The sequence below is a fragment of the Lampetra fluviatilis genome, chromosome 13 (genome assembly GCF_964198595.1).
Source record: "Lampetra fluviatilis chromosome 13, kcLamFluv1.1, whole genome shotgun sequence".
Lineage (NCBI taxonomy): Eukaryota > Metazoa > Chordata > Hyperoartia > Petromyzontiformes > Petromyzontidae > Lampetra > Lampetra fluviatilis.
In genome coordinates, this window is record NC_136287.1 from 14,551,820 (window position 1) to 14,567,193 (window position 15,374).

Below are 15,374 nucleotides of genomic sequence, written 5' to 3' on the forward strand. Positions count from 1 at the left end.
AATACAAGCAAGCTGTGGACCGGCTTTGAGCAGTGTCTCATCAGCAGTCAGGCTTGCATTAACGAATGCTGTGTAACGACCAGATGTTTATAGGCAAAGGCCCACTGACATATGGGCCCTAGTTTGACGTAAAACGAATTCATTCAGATAAAATATTTAGAATAATAATGGCCTACTCCATCCGATGAATTTAGCAATCTGTGCCATCAGGTTTCATGATCTTGTGCTCGGGTTGTGGGCAGTCGCTCTAGATCAACAATAAAGATTGTGCAGAGCACTGGAGTTACCAAGACAGCAACTGGCGATTTCCAGTAACCCAGAGATCAAATACTAACGAGCAAATATTTTCAGCCGTTGCGATTTACACCACGACCAACAGCCCCATAATTGTATTGTTTTAAATAACAGCCAGCGTCTGCAGGAGAACATCTGCGTGATGCAGTGCTCACCACCACTGTTAGCCATGAGTCAGTGCTGGGGAATGCCTCACTCCCACCAAGGCACTTTCCCCACAGCGACTCATCCCACCCACTTGTCCCACAGCGATTCATCCCACCCACTTGTCCCACAGCCACTCATCCCACCCACTTGTCCCACAGCCACTTATCCCACCCACTTGTCCCACAGAGACTCATCCCACCCACTTGTCCCACAGAGACTCATCCCACCCACTTGTCCCACAGCCACTCATTTGTCCCACAGCGACTCATCCCACCCACTTGTCCCACAGAGACTCATCCCACCCACTTGTCCCACAGAGACTCATCCCACCCACTTATACCACAGCAACTCATCCCACCCACTTGTACCACAGCGACTCATCTCACCCACTCGTCCCACAGCGACTCATCCCACCCACTTCAGAGGGATGCCGATGGCTCAAGTCGACCCCGAGGCTCGTGTCGAGCATTCTGCCCCAGCGCCATCTGCCCAGGGATCGTATTTACAGAGTCCGGTGATATTTGTGTTTTATCTTTCTTTTGGATATTTTAAAAAATGTGCATTACACTGCAGAATTGTATCAATGCGTGCATCTGCAAGATAGGGTGGTATCACTTTGGTCTTCCTATGTAGCGAGATGTACTGGCACTGCCTCGTGCAGTCTGTCATTCGTGTTCTTCAATGAAAATAAAATATTGCAAAAGTCATTCGTCCGTAACACAGTTTACTGCACCAACATACGCATAAACCTTACGTTTTGCAAGGCCAATACAAATACGAAAACATCTGGAAACATAAAATCGGAGAACAAAACAAAACACATTGGAAGAGTTAACAAAATAATCGACGTCACCACACCGGGTCCCTCTAGCACTTTCATTTCGACGCGGTGCAGAGCCATTCGGGAGTACAACTCGGCTCTCTAACTGGTGACATCCCAACAGCCATGCACCACTGTGCCCCCCCATAGCGCGCAACCCTCACCGGGAGATGTCTGGGTGGGAGAACAGTGGTCAGAAACGTGTAAAAACATTTATACTAAATCTAAGGGCGATTAGACACGCGTAGACTGTGATGTTTCACTTATAAATCTATATTATGATTATTCTGTGTTGTGTTTACATGCTTCAGTGTCTGTGCCAGATGAAAAAATTACGTTGAACCTTTGTCGCACCGTACGAAGCCAACCGTGCTAATCGGAGGCGCTAAATCACGTCCATTTATTTACGAAGTCAGCCCAGGTGCGTGTGGCCCATCCCACGTCCTATTTTCCCAACACGCTTGTGATGCCATGGAAACGCACAGGACTAAGTACCGCTCGAGCACAGCTCACAGCTGACATCAGTCTTGGCCCACTTAAGACTGGTCGTGAAAACAAGTCAAAAGACGTTCAATGCAGCGTTAACATTTGAACAGCAATGACAATGACTTGATTAGTATCAGAATACACCGATCCTTTATGTCTGTATGGAAACCATTTGGAATTAAGAGCCTACGCTTGCTTGTAGAGGACAAGACACGCAAGCTACCACTGGGAAAGGCACTTTCAAGGGCTGAATTGGTTTCAGGGCTGAATTGGTCCGTACCGCACTGTTAAGGACTCTTAAACACAAATGCAGATTAAGCAAGAACGTAGCTTTATTTAGTTAGAAATATTGAAACAATTACTCTTCAAGGGAATTACATTTTTTTAAATGAATCTATTCGGCTATTATCGTGTTCGACAGGGCCCACAGCGAGCCAGAAGGGTGATGGTCTCATTGTGAAGGAAGCAGTGGTAGCACACCAAGCGCTGCATGGTGGTTGCACAGATGTCTCTCGTTGCTCTAATTGACGCCTCTCAGAACAGGATTGGAGTGCTGCCACAAACAGTACGGGTCGGGTGACGCGTACGAAGCCTGCGCCGCTTCAGCATCACGATGAGCCGGTCCCGGTGTGCGGAGGTGGAGCGCCAGTCGGGTGCGTGGAGGCGCAGGGTGGAGGGGCGTTCGCACGCGCCGAGCGGAGGAAGGTGTGGATGCTGCCTTCCGGCAGGCTCTAGCTGCTGCCGCCGCCGCCGCTTCCGCTGCTGCCACCAGAGAAGGAATCCGACACGTCCGGTCGGCGCTCGCTCTTTTGCTTCCTGGGGTTCGTCTGGACCAGGCTGGAAGAGCCCAGGCTCTGATAGATCCCCATCGCCTGCACGCCGCACGGACATCGCTCGTCACGCAAAGCCGGGAAAATCTGCCACCGCCCGAGACTCAGGAGGCGCGCCCCCACCTCCCCCTCCCGCCCCGCAGCACGCGAGGCACCCGGTTCAACTGAACGAGACGATGCGTTTAGTTCGCCACCTATTATCAAAACCCTTTCACAAATTGCAGCTGTATGGATGCCACAAAGTACATGCAGATTGAATACCTGCAAAGTTTGAGTCATATAAAACTGCACTATTGATAACATGACGTGCATGACCGACTCTCCAATCTTGTAGACTTTGACGATTGTTAAAAAGAAAGAACACTCTACGAGGTCTGGAAAATGCATCTAATTCTACCAAATGGAGCAATGTTTAATCGACAAGTCCATAAATTGTTATGCCCCTAGCATCATAAACTGGTAGCGACTTATCAGTCAAGCTTTATTCCTGGATGATTGTAATATATTACCTGAAATTAAATGAGCAATCGGGTCATACTCATCTGATCCAGTGGTGGAAATTCCCTGTTCTCATGATGGAGGCCAGTCCCTCTAGGATATGCCCTTTTTTTACTTTCAAAAAGTCGAACTCATTTTGCTGACCGCACAGGGAGGGACCCGCTGCACAGGTCAACCGTCACAAACACTGGTGGCACGAAAACGCTTTCACACACGGACAATGTTTCTAGAATTAGTTTCGACCACTAAACCTGTTTCTAAATATTGTAACAAATGGCCTTCCCCCCCCACCACCCTAAATAAAACAAAAGCTAAGCAGAGACCTGGAATGCCATTCTGCGAGAGACAGAATGGGTGTGCGCGCTCCCACTGCCGCTGCTGCTGCTGGCACGGGCAGTGCGGCTGCAGGGCTGCGGCCCCACCGCACCTCCCATTCAGCTGCACGGCCTCTGTGCCCCCAGAGGCCCCGTGACCTCGGCCACAAACACATTGTGCCGATGTCCAGGGCAGCAGGGGAGGGGGCCGCTCCTCCTCCTCCGCTGCTGCCCTGATTACAATGAGAAAGGCCGGGCGGAGAGAGCCGCGGATGGGACGGGCCACGTGCTTTGTGTGCACAGCTTGCCAAGCAAAAGGCAGAAGCCCCCTTTGACGTAGGGAAGAAATAAAGCTCTCACTCCACAACTGTGAGGATTAAAGTCCCCTGCATATCTGCAGGCTTCGAGGATTTGGTTTATTTAATTTGCCTCTTGCAAATTACTGTGATTATCGAACATTATTTTATTTTAAGTAAACTATGTATGCACAATTACATGATTGTACCTGTGAACAGTTTGTTGGGTGTTGGAGGGCCTTAACGACACATTTATGCAGACCAATACTTGGCCAAACCCAACACAGCCGCTATGAATGTTGGCCGTGAGGACCTACATCATACGTTTATAAATCAGCAATTTGGCTGCCTCTCTGTAGGCATACGAATCGAACCCCACGTGTTTCGCATGCAGGGTCTTGCAATGAACGAAGGTGGAGTGTGAGACACGACGATGCACGTCGCACGGCAGACGCGCGTGCCGGCACGCAGCCCGAGCGCCAGCCCGGCGCGGCTACCTGCGCCACCATGCTGCTGACGTCCCCCGTGTTGGCTGGCAGCATGATGGTGTTGCTGTCCTTGGCCAGGTTGGAGAACGCCGCCACGTACTGCTCCGCCACGCTCAGCGACGCGGCCATGTTGCCGTTCTGCGGGAGAGAGAGGGAGGGGCTGAGCGAGCGAGCGACGGCAGCACGACGCGCGTGGCGGTCGTCACCGTGCGGCCCCCTCCTCCCGCCCGCCCGCCCGTGCGCCCCCCGGTGTAACACGAATCGCGAGCGACGGCGTTGGTGAGGTACCTGCTCCGTGAGGGCCTCGGCCAGCCGCGTGATGGCCTCCGCCTTTGCGATGGCTTTCTTCACCATTGCGGACGCTTGACCTGCGACACGATCATCCACCCACACGCACAACAATCATCTCCACGCGGAGAGCTGCCGGCTGACATCAATGTAAGCACGCGTCACTACGCGCGTCTTCTCTTGGCAAACGGCCACCATAGAAGAGAAAAAGTGGAAGATATTTTTAAATGCTTTGACTTTCACAGTATTATAAATATAAATCTTGCTTAATCCTTATCTCCCTATGAATTGGCACAATCTTTTTGTCCAGCCAAAGCTGGATAAAAAAGGATTGCTTGGTATTCAGGGTACTAATAAAGCTCCATAATTAATGCACATCCTCTCGCGAGATCTCCGAGCATGTGGCACACAAGCACAGATAAAAATAAAATTTCGACAATGCACAAGGTGAGAAGCGTTCATGCTGTTCGATATCATGATTACATTTTCACAGCGCCGCTGACAACTCGCCTCAATGGGCTTCACGCGAGCCCGCAGAGGTGCCGGCATCGTAGAGCTGACGCTTTCCTTACAAGCACCGTAAAGCCTGCAGTGCTGCCACTACTCCTTGCTTTTCACAGGCGAGAGCTATCTGTGCGTATGTATGTTGAACGTCTTTCGTGCTGTACGGAGCCAACCGTGCTTATCGGAGGTGTGGGGGAAGGACAAAATAAACTAAACACAAAAAGCAGTTCTAACGAAATGAGTTTTCAATCTAGATTTAAAAGTCCATAGCTCCAGTGGCTTCTTATCTGTGGGCTACACCCATTCAGCCCAACTTGTGATTTTCATTTCAATACCACTAAGAGCAACTGTGCTGACCTGAATATAAAACTCCCCCGTCTCCTTGACTGACGCAAACGCTTTGTGTGAACCCTTGCCACACTTGGTAATTCAGTTCCCCCACGCTCAGATGAGCATGGCGTGATGCTCACACGTACTGGTTGCCCAAGGCCAGTGGTGGAAATTCCACATTCACATGGCAGGAGCCATTCTGTTGTCGATAACACAACTGAAGACTTCTCATGAAGTGGTTCCCATTTGATTGACACCAAAGGAATGATGCCACTGGTAGGCAGTATGTTATCAGTTGTTTGACACTAGCCATTAACTTAAGAATTATAATTGCATAGGGTGGCAGCGTGTGGAACACAAACAGGTCCGGGATGGTGAGAGAGAATAGTTGTAAAGAAGCCAAGGGAAGTGGGCGGGGGGGTTGGGGCCTCCAAGCCGACCTTCTGCCTGGTTGATCTGCTCCGCCTTCTCCGCCTCCGAGGCGAGGATGCGGGAGCGCTTCTTGCCCTCGGCCACGTTGATGTCGGACTCGCGAACGCCCTCCGACTCCAGCACCACGGCTCGCTTGCGTCGCTCAGCCTCCACCTGCGATGCATGTCTGTTAAACTTCTTTCGCACCGTACGTAGCCAACCGTGCTAATGGCCTGGCTCCGTGACATTGAATCAGCCAATCAATGCACGCCGACGCATGGGAGGGGTTGAGAGCGGCGCTTAAAATCGTGCCGTCCAAAACCACAGCAGCCTCCTCTGACTCACAATCCAAGCACACAAGTTCTCCTCTCTTCTCACTCTACTCCCCTCCACACACTCTCTGCCCCAGTACCAAGGAATTTATCCAACGTTGAATCAGTGGCAAGTCACTCATTCTCTGCTGCCCCCGTAGTCTGGAACCCCATTCTCCCAGCCATCAAAGCTGTCGACCCCCTGCCCGTGTTCAAGTCAAGGCTCGTGGCCTTTTTCTCTTCTCTGCCTTTGACTTCCTGCTTCTCTCTATAAAATATACAGACTTTCCCTGTACAGCATCCTGAGATGTGGTCACATCTAAATGCAATATACATCCACATATTATTGTTTGAATGCAGCAGTATCATTATCAACAGCAATATCACCAGTAGCACCATCAGCTGCATAATTCGCAACAGCATAATTATTTAATTGCATTGTAAAGTGGATATCTGCATGCACTCATGTAACCCGAGCACTGCATTAGACTTTTAGAGCACGTGACTCACAATCAGAAGGTAAAGAGTTAAACTCAATGCAGGTAAGTTGTCCAGGGTGAATAAAACCAGTACCACTGTGAATAAGGCAACCGTTCCAACATGCAGGATGGGACAAATTGTGTACTATATGATCGGAATAGTGGCGAGAAATGTTTAGTCTCACAGCCCCTCTCGATCCTGCAGATAATAGGAATTGAGGGTAATAAGATCACAGGAAAGGGGAGTTTCTCATATGGGCAGGAAGACCCTTTTACTGGGTTATTTAGTGATCAATTTAGGGTTATAAAAATGTATTATTTATTGAGGGTTATAAAACAGACCCCAAGCACACAACAAACCCATTCTACGCCACGCGCGTGTTGATAATTGACACTCATAAACACAATAGTTATGAGCAACTGCGTCAAACCGTAACCATTCTCACCACAGAGTGCTGCTTGTCATGCGGGCCACGGTAACCGTATCCTGCCCTGCCCTCTGACTCTTTGTCCACTAATACGCAGCTACGTAATAACTTACAATACCCCAGAGCCATTCAGCCTTAACATTACCAGAGCTAATGGGGGCCATTTGCCGTGACCCTTCATGTCAAGTGATTGCAAGATCTCATTTTTTTCCACCACTGACTTATGATCCGTAAAACGTGCCATATTTTCACAGGAACGCATGCGGCATCATCCAAATGGAAGCGATGTCAAAATGCCTCTCTGCTTTGTCCTTGAGGTCCGGGTGACATTGCGTACAGAAAATGTCACGTGCGGTGTCCACGTGCCCGAGTCAAGATTGGACCTCGAGTAAGTCATCAAGGTGAAAGTGTCTTCCTGCCCCAACAGAGATGAATCAGCGTTCACCTCCGTTAGGAAACTGAACGCGTGGTCGAAATTCCACATTGCCACAGCATCTTACACTTCCTAGTCTTCATAAGCACATCTTGAATTACCCACAATAGATAACCTTAAGCGATATCCCACCGTGTGCCCCTTAATTAGCGAGTGAACAGTATCCCGGTTGGAGATTTACAAATGAATTTTTTATCACATTTTATTTTGGTAGCCTCTCCGGCTTGCCTCATATACCGGCAAACTCAAATCCAGCATCCAGGGGCCTACCTTGAAAACAATTTGTGTCCCTAAACATAATTATTGTAATATATGTGCTTGTTGCCAAATGCAATACTGCCCTTACTGTGTGCAAGGCGAGTTGTGTATAAGCTGGAGCGTGCGTATTTGCTGTAACATGCCTGCATCTGCATGGCTTCTTTAACGCGCGTTGGCAGCTCCATGTCCTTGATCTCGTAGCGGAGGCAACGGATGCCCCATACCTCGGCCGCCCCATTAATCACCTCCACAATGTTGGCGTTCAGAGACTCCCTCTCCTGTGCACGACACACGGCATCGCGATGTCATCCACATCGCAAAGCGCTGACGCATCAACATTCATAACACGTTCATCTGCAACCGTGCCCCTGGAGGTGGGGCATTGAGACCTGGTTTGTGAATCATGCATCATTAACAAAGACAATGGTTATGAAGAGCTTCACTACATTTTATATATATTGTATACAGTATTGTCCTAAACTCATCATGCACCAGGACTGTGGGAAAAAAATAAATGGAAAAAAATGTATCTTCTGAAATCTAATAATATAAGCAAGGGAACGGTCACGTGGGTAAGTGTGGAACGCAATGAAAGGCAGCACTGCCCTCTCATGGCAACAAGCGAGCACTGGGCGACGTGCAGCCGCTGACTCGTCTTGCCAGTAACCCGTAAGGTCCACGAGGGAGGCGTCGCCGCACAAACGACACGGGGAATTACTCGCTTGGATACGTCGTCATCACAAGCGCTGGGGCCACTCCTCTGGACGAGGTCTGTCCAAGCTACTCTAAACGTAATTTGTCCAAGCCAAACTTTATTCCAAGAAATGGATTTCATTTTGACGTGAATATTTGTTCACCGTTTTCGTTTCTTCTGCAACGCTGTTGTACTTGCTCCGACTGCTAATTGGTCGTCTCTGCTGTGATTTATATTCGCTTCATTATTGTACTTTTAATTTACTGCTTTTGTAATTTTGGTCACCAAGGTCAATGTTGCAAACGAGACCATCCGGTCCTCGCGACTTCTCACCTGGCTAAACAAAGCTAGGAACTAAGCACTCCAAATGATGTGGCTCACATGCATCAATAATATCGTCTTAGCCTGTGGGCACAGACCACATATCCCCTAGGTGGAAAAACTGTTGTAGAAAAAGTTTATATGGCCCATAAAAGTGATGTTGGTATCCTTTTCAGATGAGTGCTAAAAGAGCACTCAGCTATTTTTTTTCATTTGTTATAAATATTGCAAGCAAACATAAACTTGCATGTTGTTTTAAGCAGATACACACCATTAATTCATTTAATACAAGACATCACATTTTATATACAATTTAAGCCAAGGGCGTTTTTGTTCCACCTTAACTTGTCCCAGAGGTGACAGCCCAAAGAGGTCACTCAAGCCCGGCAGGGGAATTCCAGGCGAGTATTTGCAGGCATCTCTATGAAATCGAGATGGATTTGTATTTGCATGCATAGCTTTAGTTGAGATTACAATTTACAAATGTGTAGTGACGCACTCAGAGACACTAGGAGTAGGAGGCACTATTTATAAACAGCCTTCACAGTCCACACGAAGCAACTACAGCTCCCAGTCAGGACAGCTGCCAGACTGCCTGACTGACGACGCCGAGAAGGTGAAGACGCAGACGAAGACTCCAGCAGCACGACAAGGGCACCCCACTCCAGGCAACAGCCCCGAAACGTCGCTCGGGCTCCCCTTTTATCCTCCCGGCGTGGCCTCGCTCCGCCCCGGCCACGCCCCCTTTCTAGAACCTACTAGCGGGTTCCCAGGCTTACCTCACATGCCCCCTCTATCACCTTTCCCCTACATCCCTCTCTCTGGCTGATCACGTGACCTGCTGACAGGGCTGCTGCCACTGCAGATCCCCTTCTCTGCCAGCAACCCGCGCGATGCTACGTAGTGACCCATTTCATGTCACTAGAAATGTTTGACGATTCAACGGAACAAATGACTTCCACAAAAAGCTGACCACCCACCCGCCTCGCTCCATCACTCCATGGCCTTGTGACGGACCCAAAGGGGGCGCTTGTACTGGGTATGAATCTAGGTGAGGTCAGGGAGCCATGGGTATGAAGCAGGCAATAAGCTTTGTAGAATATAATCTCATGTATTTCATAAACACTTCACGTAAAGAAAGGTCACATAACAATGCAAAAATAAAAAATATACACATTTGTAAATTTGTCGTGGTTTGGTATTTCAGTCAACCTCTTTGAAGTGAGACGTCTGGGTTCAGCTTGGTCTACTGTGAACGCCACGGGCCCACTTTTAAAGCCACGGGGACACTCAGGTGCAGGTACAGCCCAAGCAGTTGCGGTGATGCTCGTCTCTATGGGCTCATGTTGTGCGAGTACCTTAAACACGCTGTCCAGCGCGATCTTGCCCAGCTCAGAGCGCATGGTGGTCTGTGCCAGCTGGGTCACGGCGTACTCGGGGTCCTCGACGCCGTAGCTCGCCTACCAAGTGACACGCACCACACACAGCCGCAGCTCGTCAACCGGCATCTCTGGACATTAACTCCGCAACCAATTCAAGCACATCGCACCGTGGAAAGGTGGGTCACGCATTGTGGAATACCTTAGCGCAGAGCGTGCACTCAAATCGAATTAATGTTATTTCAAATCCCAGTCAGGTTGTCGACTTTGCCACTTATCCATCTGGGGTCTATACAAATGAGCACCACTTTGTGGGTCAACAGTGGTTGACCCAAGGGAAAAAAGTGCCCTTGCCATATGAATGTGGAATTTCCATAGCTGGCTTCGGGTAGTAATGGAGATGTGCATGGCACCATACTTGCTTGAGCATAAACCAATAAAACTAAGTTTAGCGCATTAGAATTGTAATGCAGTTCTATAGAACATCACAGGGCATTGCAACACATGTTGAATACTGTTCAAATATCAGAAAACCAGTAAAATACTGTGACCAAAGTAACAGTACCAACAATATTTGAATGGATTTGTGCTGTGCAATAGTGATTAAATGTGCTGGGTCAGATGGTCTCAAACAACATAGGACCCAGGCATCCAATCGTGTGGAATTTCAATGACTATTATTGAGAGAACAATGTACAACAATATTCTCGGGATTATAAGACGCACATCATATTTTGGATGTTTGGCCCATTCCTTATTATTGCATTCGGCAATAACAACCCTGCCACCAGTAAACATTTTTTTAAACAACTATTTAAAAAATTCACTACTAAATATGATTTGGAATGACCTAATCAACACCCACAGTGGCGTACACAAACCCTGGATCTCGACTGAAGGGATTACCTTGAACGGGTCCATAATGCGGAGGTACAACACGCCATCCAGCTGTAGTGTGACATTATCTGCAAATAATACACATTTGGAACATTTAGATTCTTGCTTTTTAGTACAGGCAGCATGACTCCAAATGACCACACAACTCTAAGGGACTTCCTCTCACTGCTGGCACAACACAGACACACGCTCACCTCACTATTCTTTGGGTCTTTTGGTAAAGCCACGTAGATAGATCAAATAAAAAAAGAACAATATCACGACGTTTCGATTGCAACACAAGCAATCGTCATGAGGTGAGAAATATCGCCTCACTCTTTAGGCTATTGTCTTGGTAACTCTACAGTTTACCATGCACAACATTCATTGGTCACCACGAGAGTCCACAAGTAAATGTACAATTCTAGAGTGTATGGATTCCCTTGTGCACATGCATATACTTGCTTGTAAACAGTTTCCAATTCTGAAAATTCTAAAAAAGGAGCACGTTCCAAATTTGTTCTTCAAGAAGATCGAAATTGTCTTCATTTTTTAAAAAGGAAACAGAGGCAGCATTATTGTGGCAGGGCAAATTGAAAAACCTCACCAAGCCTCAATAATTTTCATTATGATCCTCCAAAAATACATTTGACCGATTAGTTTTTTCAACAATTTTTTAACGAGAATTTGATTTCATGGGAGAGGAATAAAAGTGTAGGCGTGAGCATTGAACCCGAACACATTCTACAGATGCACGAGGCTCCCAATTAAGGAAGGACAGCGAGTCGGAACGTAGCATTGCAGGCTTCGAGCACATTACAGGCTTCACAGCCACTTTGTCCTAACACGGGCACGCTTCAAAGAAATCGAGTGTAAGGAGCATTCAACCAGTAGATTGCAGCTGACAGCGACGCTTGCAGAAAGCCTGCCTGGACACATTTAAGTATGTCCCTAACTTTTCCTTGCAAAATGTCCTTAATCTTGTTTCTTGAAATGCAAGTTTGATTGTAAATTGTACTGTATTGATAGTGGGGCCACTGGGGGAGGGGCATTTCATCTGAGTTTCTTTTTGGAACACATCTTAGACAACGCAAACAGCACCTGAAATGTGAACACGCACCTAGGGTGATGGCAGACTGCTCAGGAATGTCGATGACTATTTCTTTCAAGCTCTGCACGTACTTTATTTTGTCGATTATTGGGATCAGAAGATTCAAACCCTGCAAAAGAGGAGACCCACCAAGGGCAACAGACACGGTTAGAATGTTAGTTTAACACGTAGTAGAGGCTTACGCGACCAATATCATCCGCAATATTTTTTTGGGTTAGATCGCGTAAATATATGTGTCATTAAACCCGCCACCACCCGACACAGCCAACTAGTAGTTTAATTACTGGCGAAACGTCGTACTCAGATTGTAAATGTTGTGGTTTGGCTCTCCAACACGCAGGCGTGCTGTACTAGTGACGAATTGGCCACGTTATGTTTACGTGACAACCCTTACTAGTTAGCTGTGTCGGGTGGTGGCGGGTTTCTCGACACATTTATATATTTACACAATCTGCTCATGTCAGTGTTACCGTTTGCGATAATGCTGAAATACATTCAGCATCGCAAGGACCTACCAGTATTTACCAAATCGATTGGACTACCTCAACCAATGAGAGGCTACCACAAATTGCTGGATTGTTCCGTTATGGATACATTCAAATGGAGTAATTTTTAGTACAGACGACACGCAACTTTAACCACGTATTCATAACTTCCCACATTATTTGCAATTTAAAATACTGCCTCATACAGCGATCTCGTTGTCTCAGTTATAATTTGTACAGCTAATCATTCCTTTTACGTCAGTGTTACTGGCATCACATTTTAATGGTACCGTGGTGGGGACGGGAGTAGGAAATTAGTAATTTTGTAATTACATAATAAACCACAACAACTATAACACGAGGGACATTCGACTGAATGTTCCTGATAAGCCACGCGGGGTGGGGGGGTGGGGGGGTGGGGGGGTGGGGGGGTGGGGGGGTGGGCAGAGAGGGTGATGAGCGCCAGCGCACCGGCCGGAGAATGCGGTTGAAGCGTCCCATGCGCTCGATGACCCACGCCTCCTGCTCGGGCACGAACAGCACGGCCGTGTTCATGGGCAGCGACGAGGCCCAACGCGGGGAGCCCGGCCCGGGGCCTGCGCCACACAGCAGCGGCCGTGGAGCCAGCGCCCCACGCACTGCATGCTGCACGCACACACACACAAACACACACACGCACACACACGCACACACACAAACACACACACACACACGTGGAGAGTGCAGAGGGGGCAAGCCTCATGAGTCGTGCGACCTATCATGACAAGTACTCTCATGTGCAGAGTGGGTGGGTCAGGGATTCCTCCCCCTCTTCATGTGCAGCAGACCAGAGGTCACGTGAAGGATGTCAAAAGGGTTGCGAAGCTCCACTGGAGATGGCTTCATGTGGAAGCATGACACCGATTGCGCAATCGAGAAGAAATGGGGGTAAAGACAAATACTGTATACATTCTTAAAGTGCATTTGACACGTCGTGAAGAATTGGTCCAACGATTCAAAGCTGGCAGTCGTGATGCATACATTGCTTGAACTCTGATGTGCCGAGCAGTGTGACTGTGAGGTGAGCGCTGTAGGCGTGAGGGGTGATTTCCGCGACTTGCATCAGCCGCGCCACGCAACCCTGCGGCTCCCGGGGACAGGCACCGCTCAGCCTCTGCATCGCGACCGCCAAACCCCCTCGTCGCCTCAGCCCCATACCGTCTCTCCCCTCATCCCTTTCTCACGACTCCTCTCGTATTCTCCCCCCCCCCCCCCCATTCAACCCTCTCCACGTCTCTCTCCGTCTTCATCGCTCCCTTCCTGTCCGCTCTCCCCCGTCCTTTCTCCCCTTCACCGACCCGGCTTCTCGTCTCCGCTCGTCGCCCCCAGACGTTGTGATATCGCAGCGCGGTCGGCACGAGCCCGGGCCCACGCGGCCTCCCGTTGGTCGCGGCGCGGGGCACGGGGTAGTCAAGAGGCGCCCGCTCGCTGTGGGTGTCTACACCAGAGGCGCGCGCGGCTCCATGCCGGCCCAAGGCGAGCGGGAGCGGGGGTCGGGGACTGGATTGGGGGATCCGGCCGAGAAGAATGCGGTGCCCATCACTCGGGAACGCTCGGACGCGCCCGCCACTACCCCACGCCTGCCCCACGTCGCCCCACGTCGTCTCACCTGCAGCGCCAGCAGTCGTGGTAACCTCAGCATCATCGTCGTCTTCACGGCTCGTGTCGCTGTGACAGGAACCACGTGGGACAGAACGGGAAGCCACGTGGGCGCCGGGTGGGAAGCAAAGCGCACGCCGCAACACGCGTCACACCAGGTGGAGGTGGAGGGCGGCCATCTTACCTAGGGTGGAGGGCGGCCATCTTACCTAGGGTGGAGGGCGGCCATCTTACCTAGGGTGAAGAGCGGCCATCTTACCTAGGGGGTCAACCCCGATCCGCAGCGTCGATGAGAATTCGGTATAGCAAACTGCTCTAATAATAACAAGCTAAAAAACGAGACGTAACAAAAATACACATTTAGCTACACAGCCCTCTGGGAGTGCATAGTTCCATGAGCACTATTTCGACATTCCGTCTCTGTGTGTTAGTGATCTCCCTCCTGACCCTTCCCCCCTCTCCATATGAACATTCATGTAAACTCCCTCGCACGCGGTTCCCACCTGGCCCGGGACGCCCACTCGGGCTGCTGCTGCTGCTGCTGTGCGTGGAGTTTCCCCTTCTGTGAGCCGCGCTTTGTACCGGGCTCGCGTTGAGTTGTAATACAAACTTTTTTAATTTTTAACATTGCTCCTACAGGACAGTATTCCGTTCATGTCAGATCGTCGGTGCTGTCGTTTGCGTTCAGGAACTTGGCCACCCCTCTCACCACCCCGCCCCTCACCACCACGCTTCGCTTTGCCCCGGTTACTTTGTCAAAATGAATAAAGTGTCATTCTAATTTAGATTTGAACTTTTTGTGACTGCAGGGATCCATACTCTTTGGTTCTTTCGGTAAAAGCACGTAGGTAGAAAATAAAATAAATTATTTTACACCTATGTGACTTTACCAAAAGAACCAAAGAGTAAAGTGTCATTCTTCATCATCATCATCACCATGGGTAAATAGCCCGTAGGTTTCCACTGCACGTGCCGTGATTTCTTTCCACTTTCCTCCGTCTTGTGAAAAATGTGCTCAAGTAGTTCGCGCATCTTTCTGGCACCATTCTCTAATGTCCTCGTCAAGCCAATCAATCCACACGGCGCAGAGAGATACTGATGCACGTCACGTCTACTTCAAGTGGACTCTTGCTGCAAAAGGGAGAACGTGCAGCTCGTTGGGTCTATGCCATTCTACAACGCGAGAGCAGACAGCACGCGGCGTGGTGCCATGCGTCCACGTGCCCGGTGCTCGACTCGGGTGTCGTGGCGGGCA

At 49.3% G+C, this 15,374-nt stretch overlaps 1 protein-coding gene across 1 annotated transcript; it reads right to left on the reverse strand.

The window, feature by feature from the left end:
- Positions 1–1,148: 1,148 nt before the first annotated feature.
- Positions 1,149–14,203, reverse strand: STOML2 (stomatin like 2). The gene is made up of 10 exons (XM_078862376.1): positions 14,130–14,203; positions 12,953–13,126; positions 12,006–12,105; positions 10,916–10,974; positions 9,989–10,090; positions 7,759–7,893; positions 5,736–5,880; positions 4,462–4,541; positions 4,183–4,311; positions 1,149–2,619 (listed from the first exon to the last, which is right to left on the reverse strand). Exons 1-10 carry the CDS (start codon positions 14,163–14,165, stop codon positions 2,479–2,481), a joined length of 1,101 nt encoding a protein of 366 aa, XP_078718502.1. The 5' UTR covers positions 14,166–14,203; the 3' UTR covers positions 1,149–2,478.
- Positions 14,204–15,374: the final 1,171 nt, after the last annotated feature.

What these genes read in the sequence shown, in the direction of transcription:
- STOML2 (XM_078862376.1), bottom strand. Translation starts at nt 14,165, where the DNA reads ATGATGCTGAGGTTACCACGACTGCTGGCGCTGCAG. An exon ending in CACGACTGCTGGCGCTGCAG is followed by an intron (nt 13,127 to 14,129) that starts GTGAGACGACGT and finishes GTGTGCGTGCAG; the next exon opens with CATGCAGTGCGTGGGGCGCT. An exon ending in GCAGATCAACCAGGCAGAAG is followed by an intron (nt 4,542 to 5,735) that starts GTCGGCTTGGAG and finishes ATCGTGTCGCAG; the next exon opens with GTCAAGCGTCCGCAATGGTG.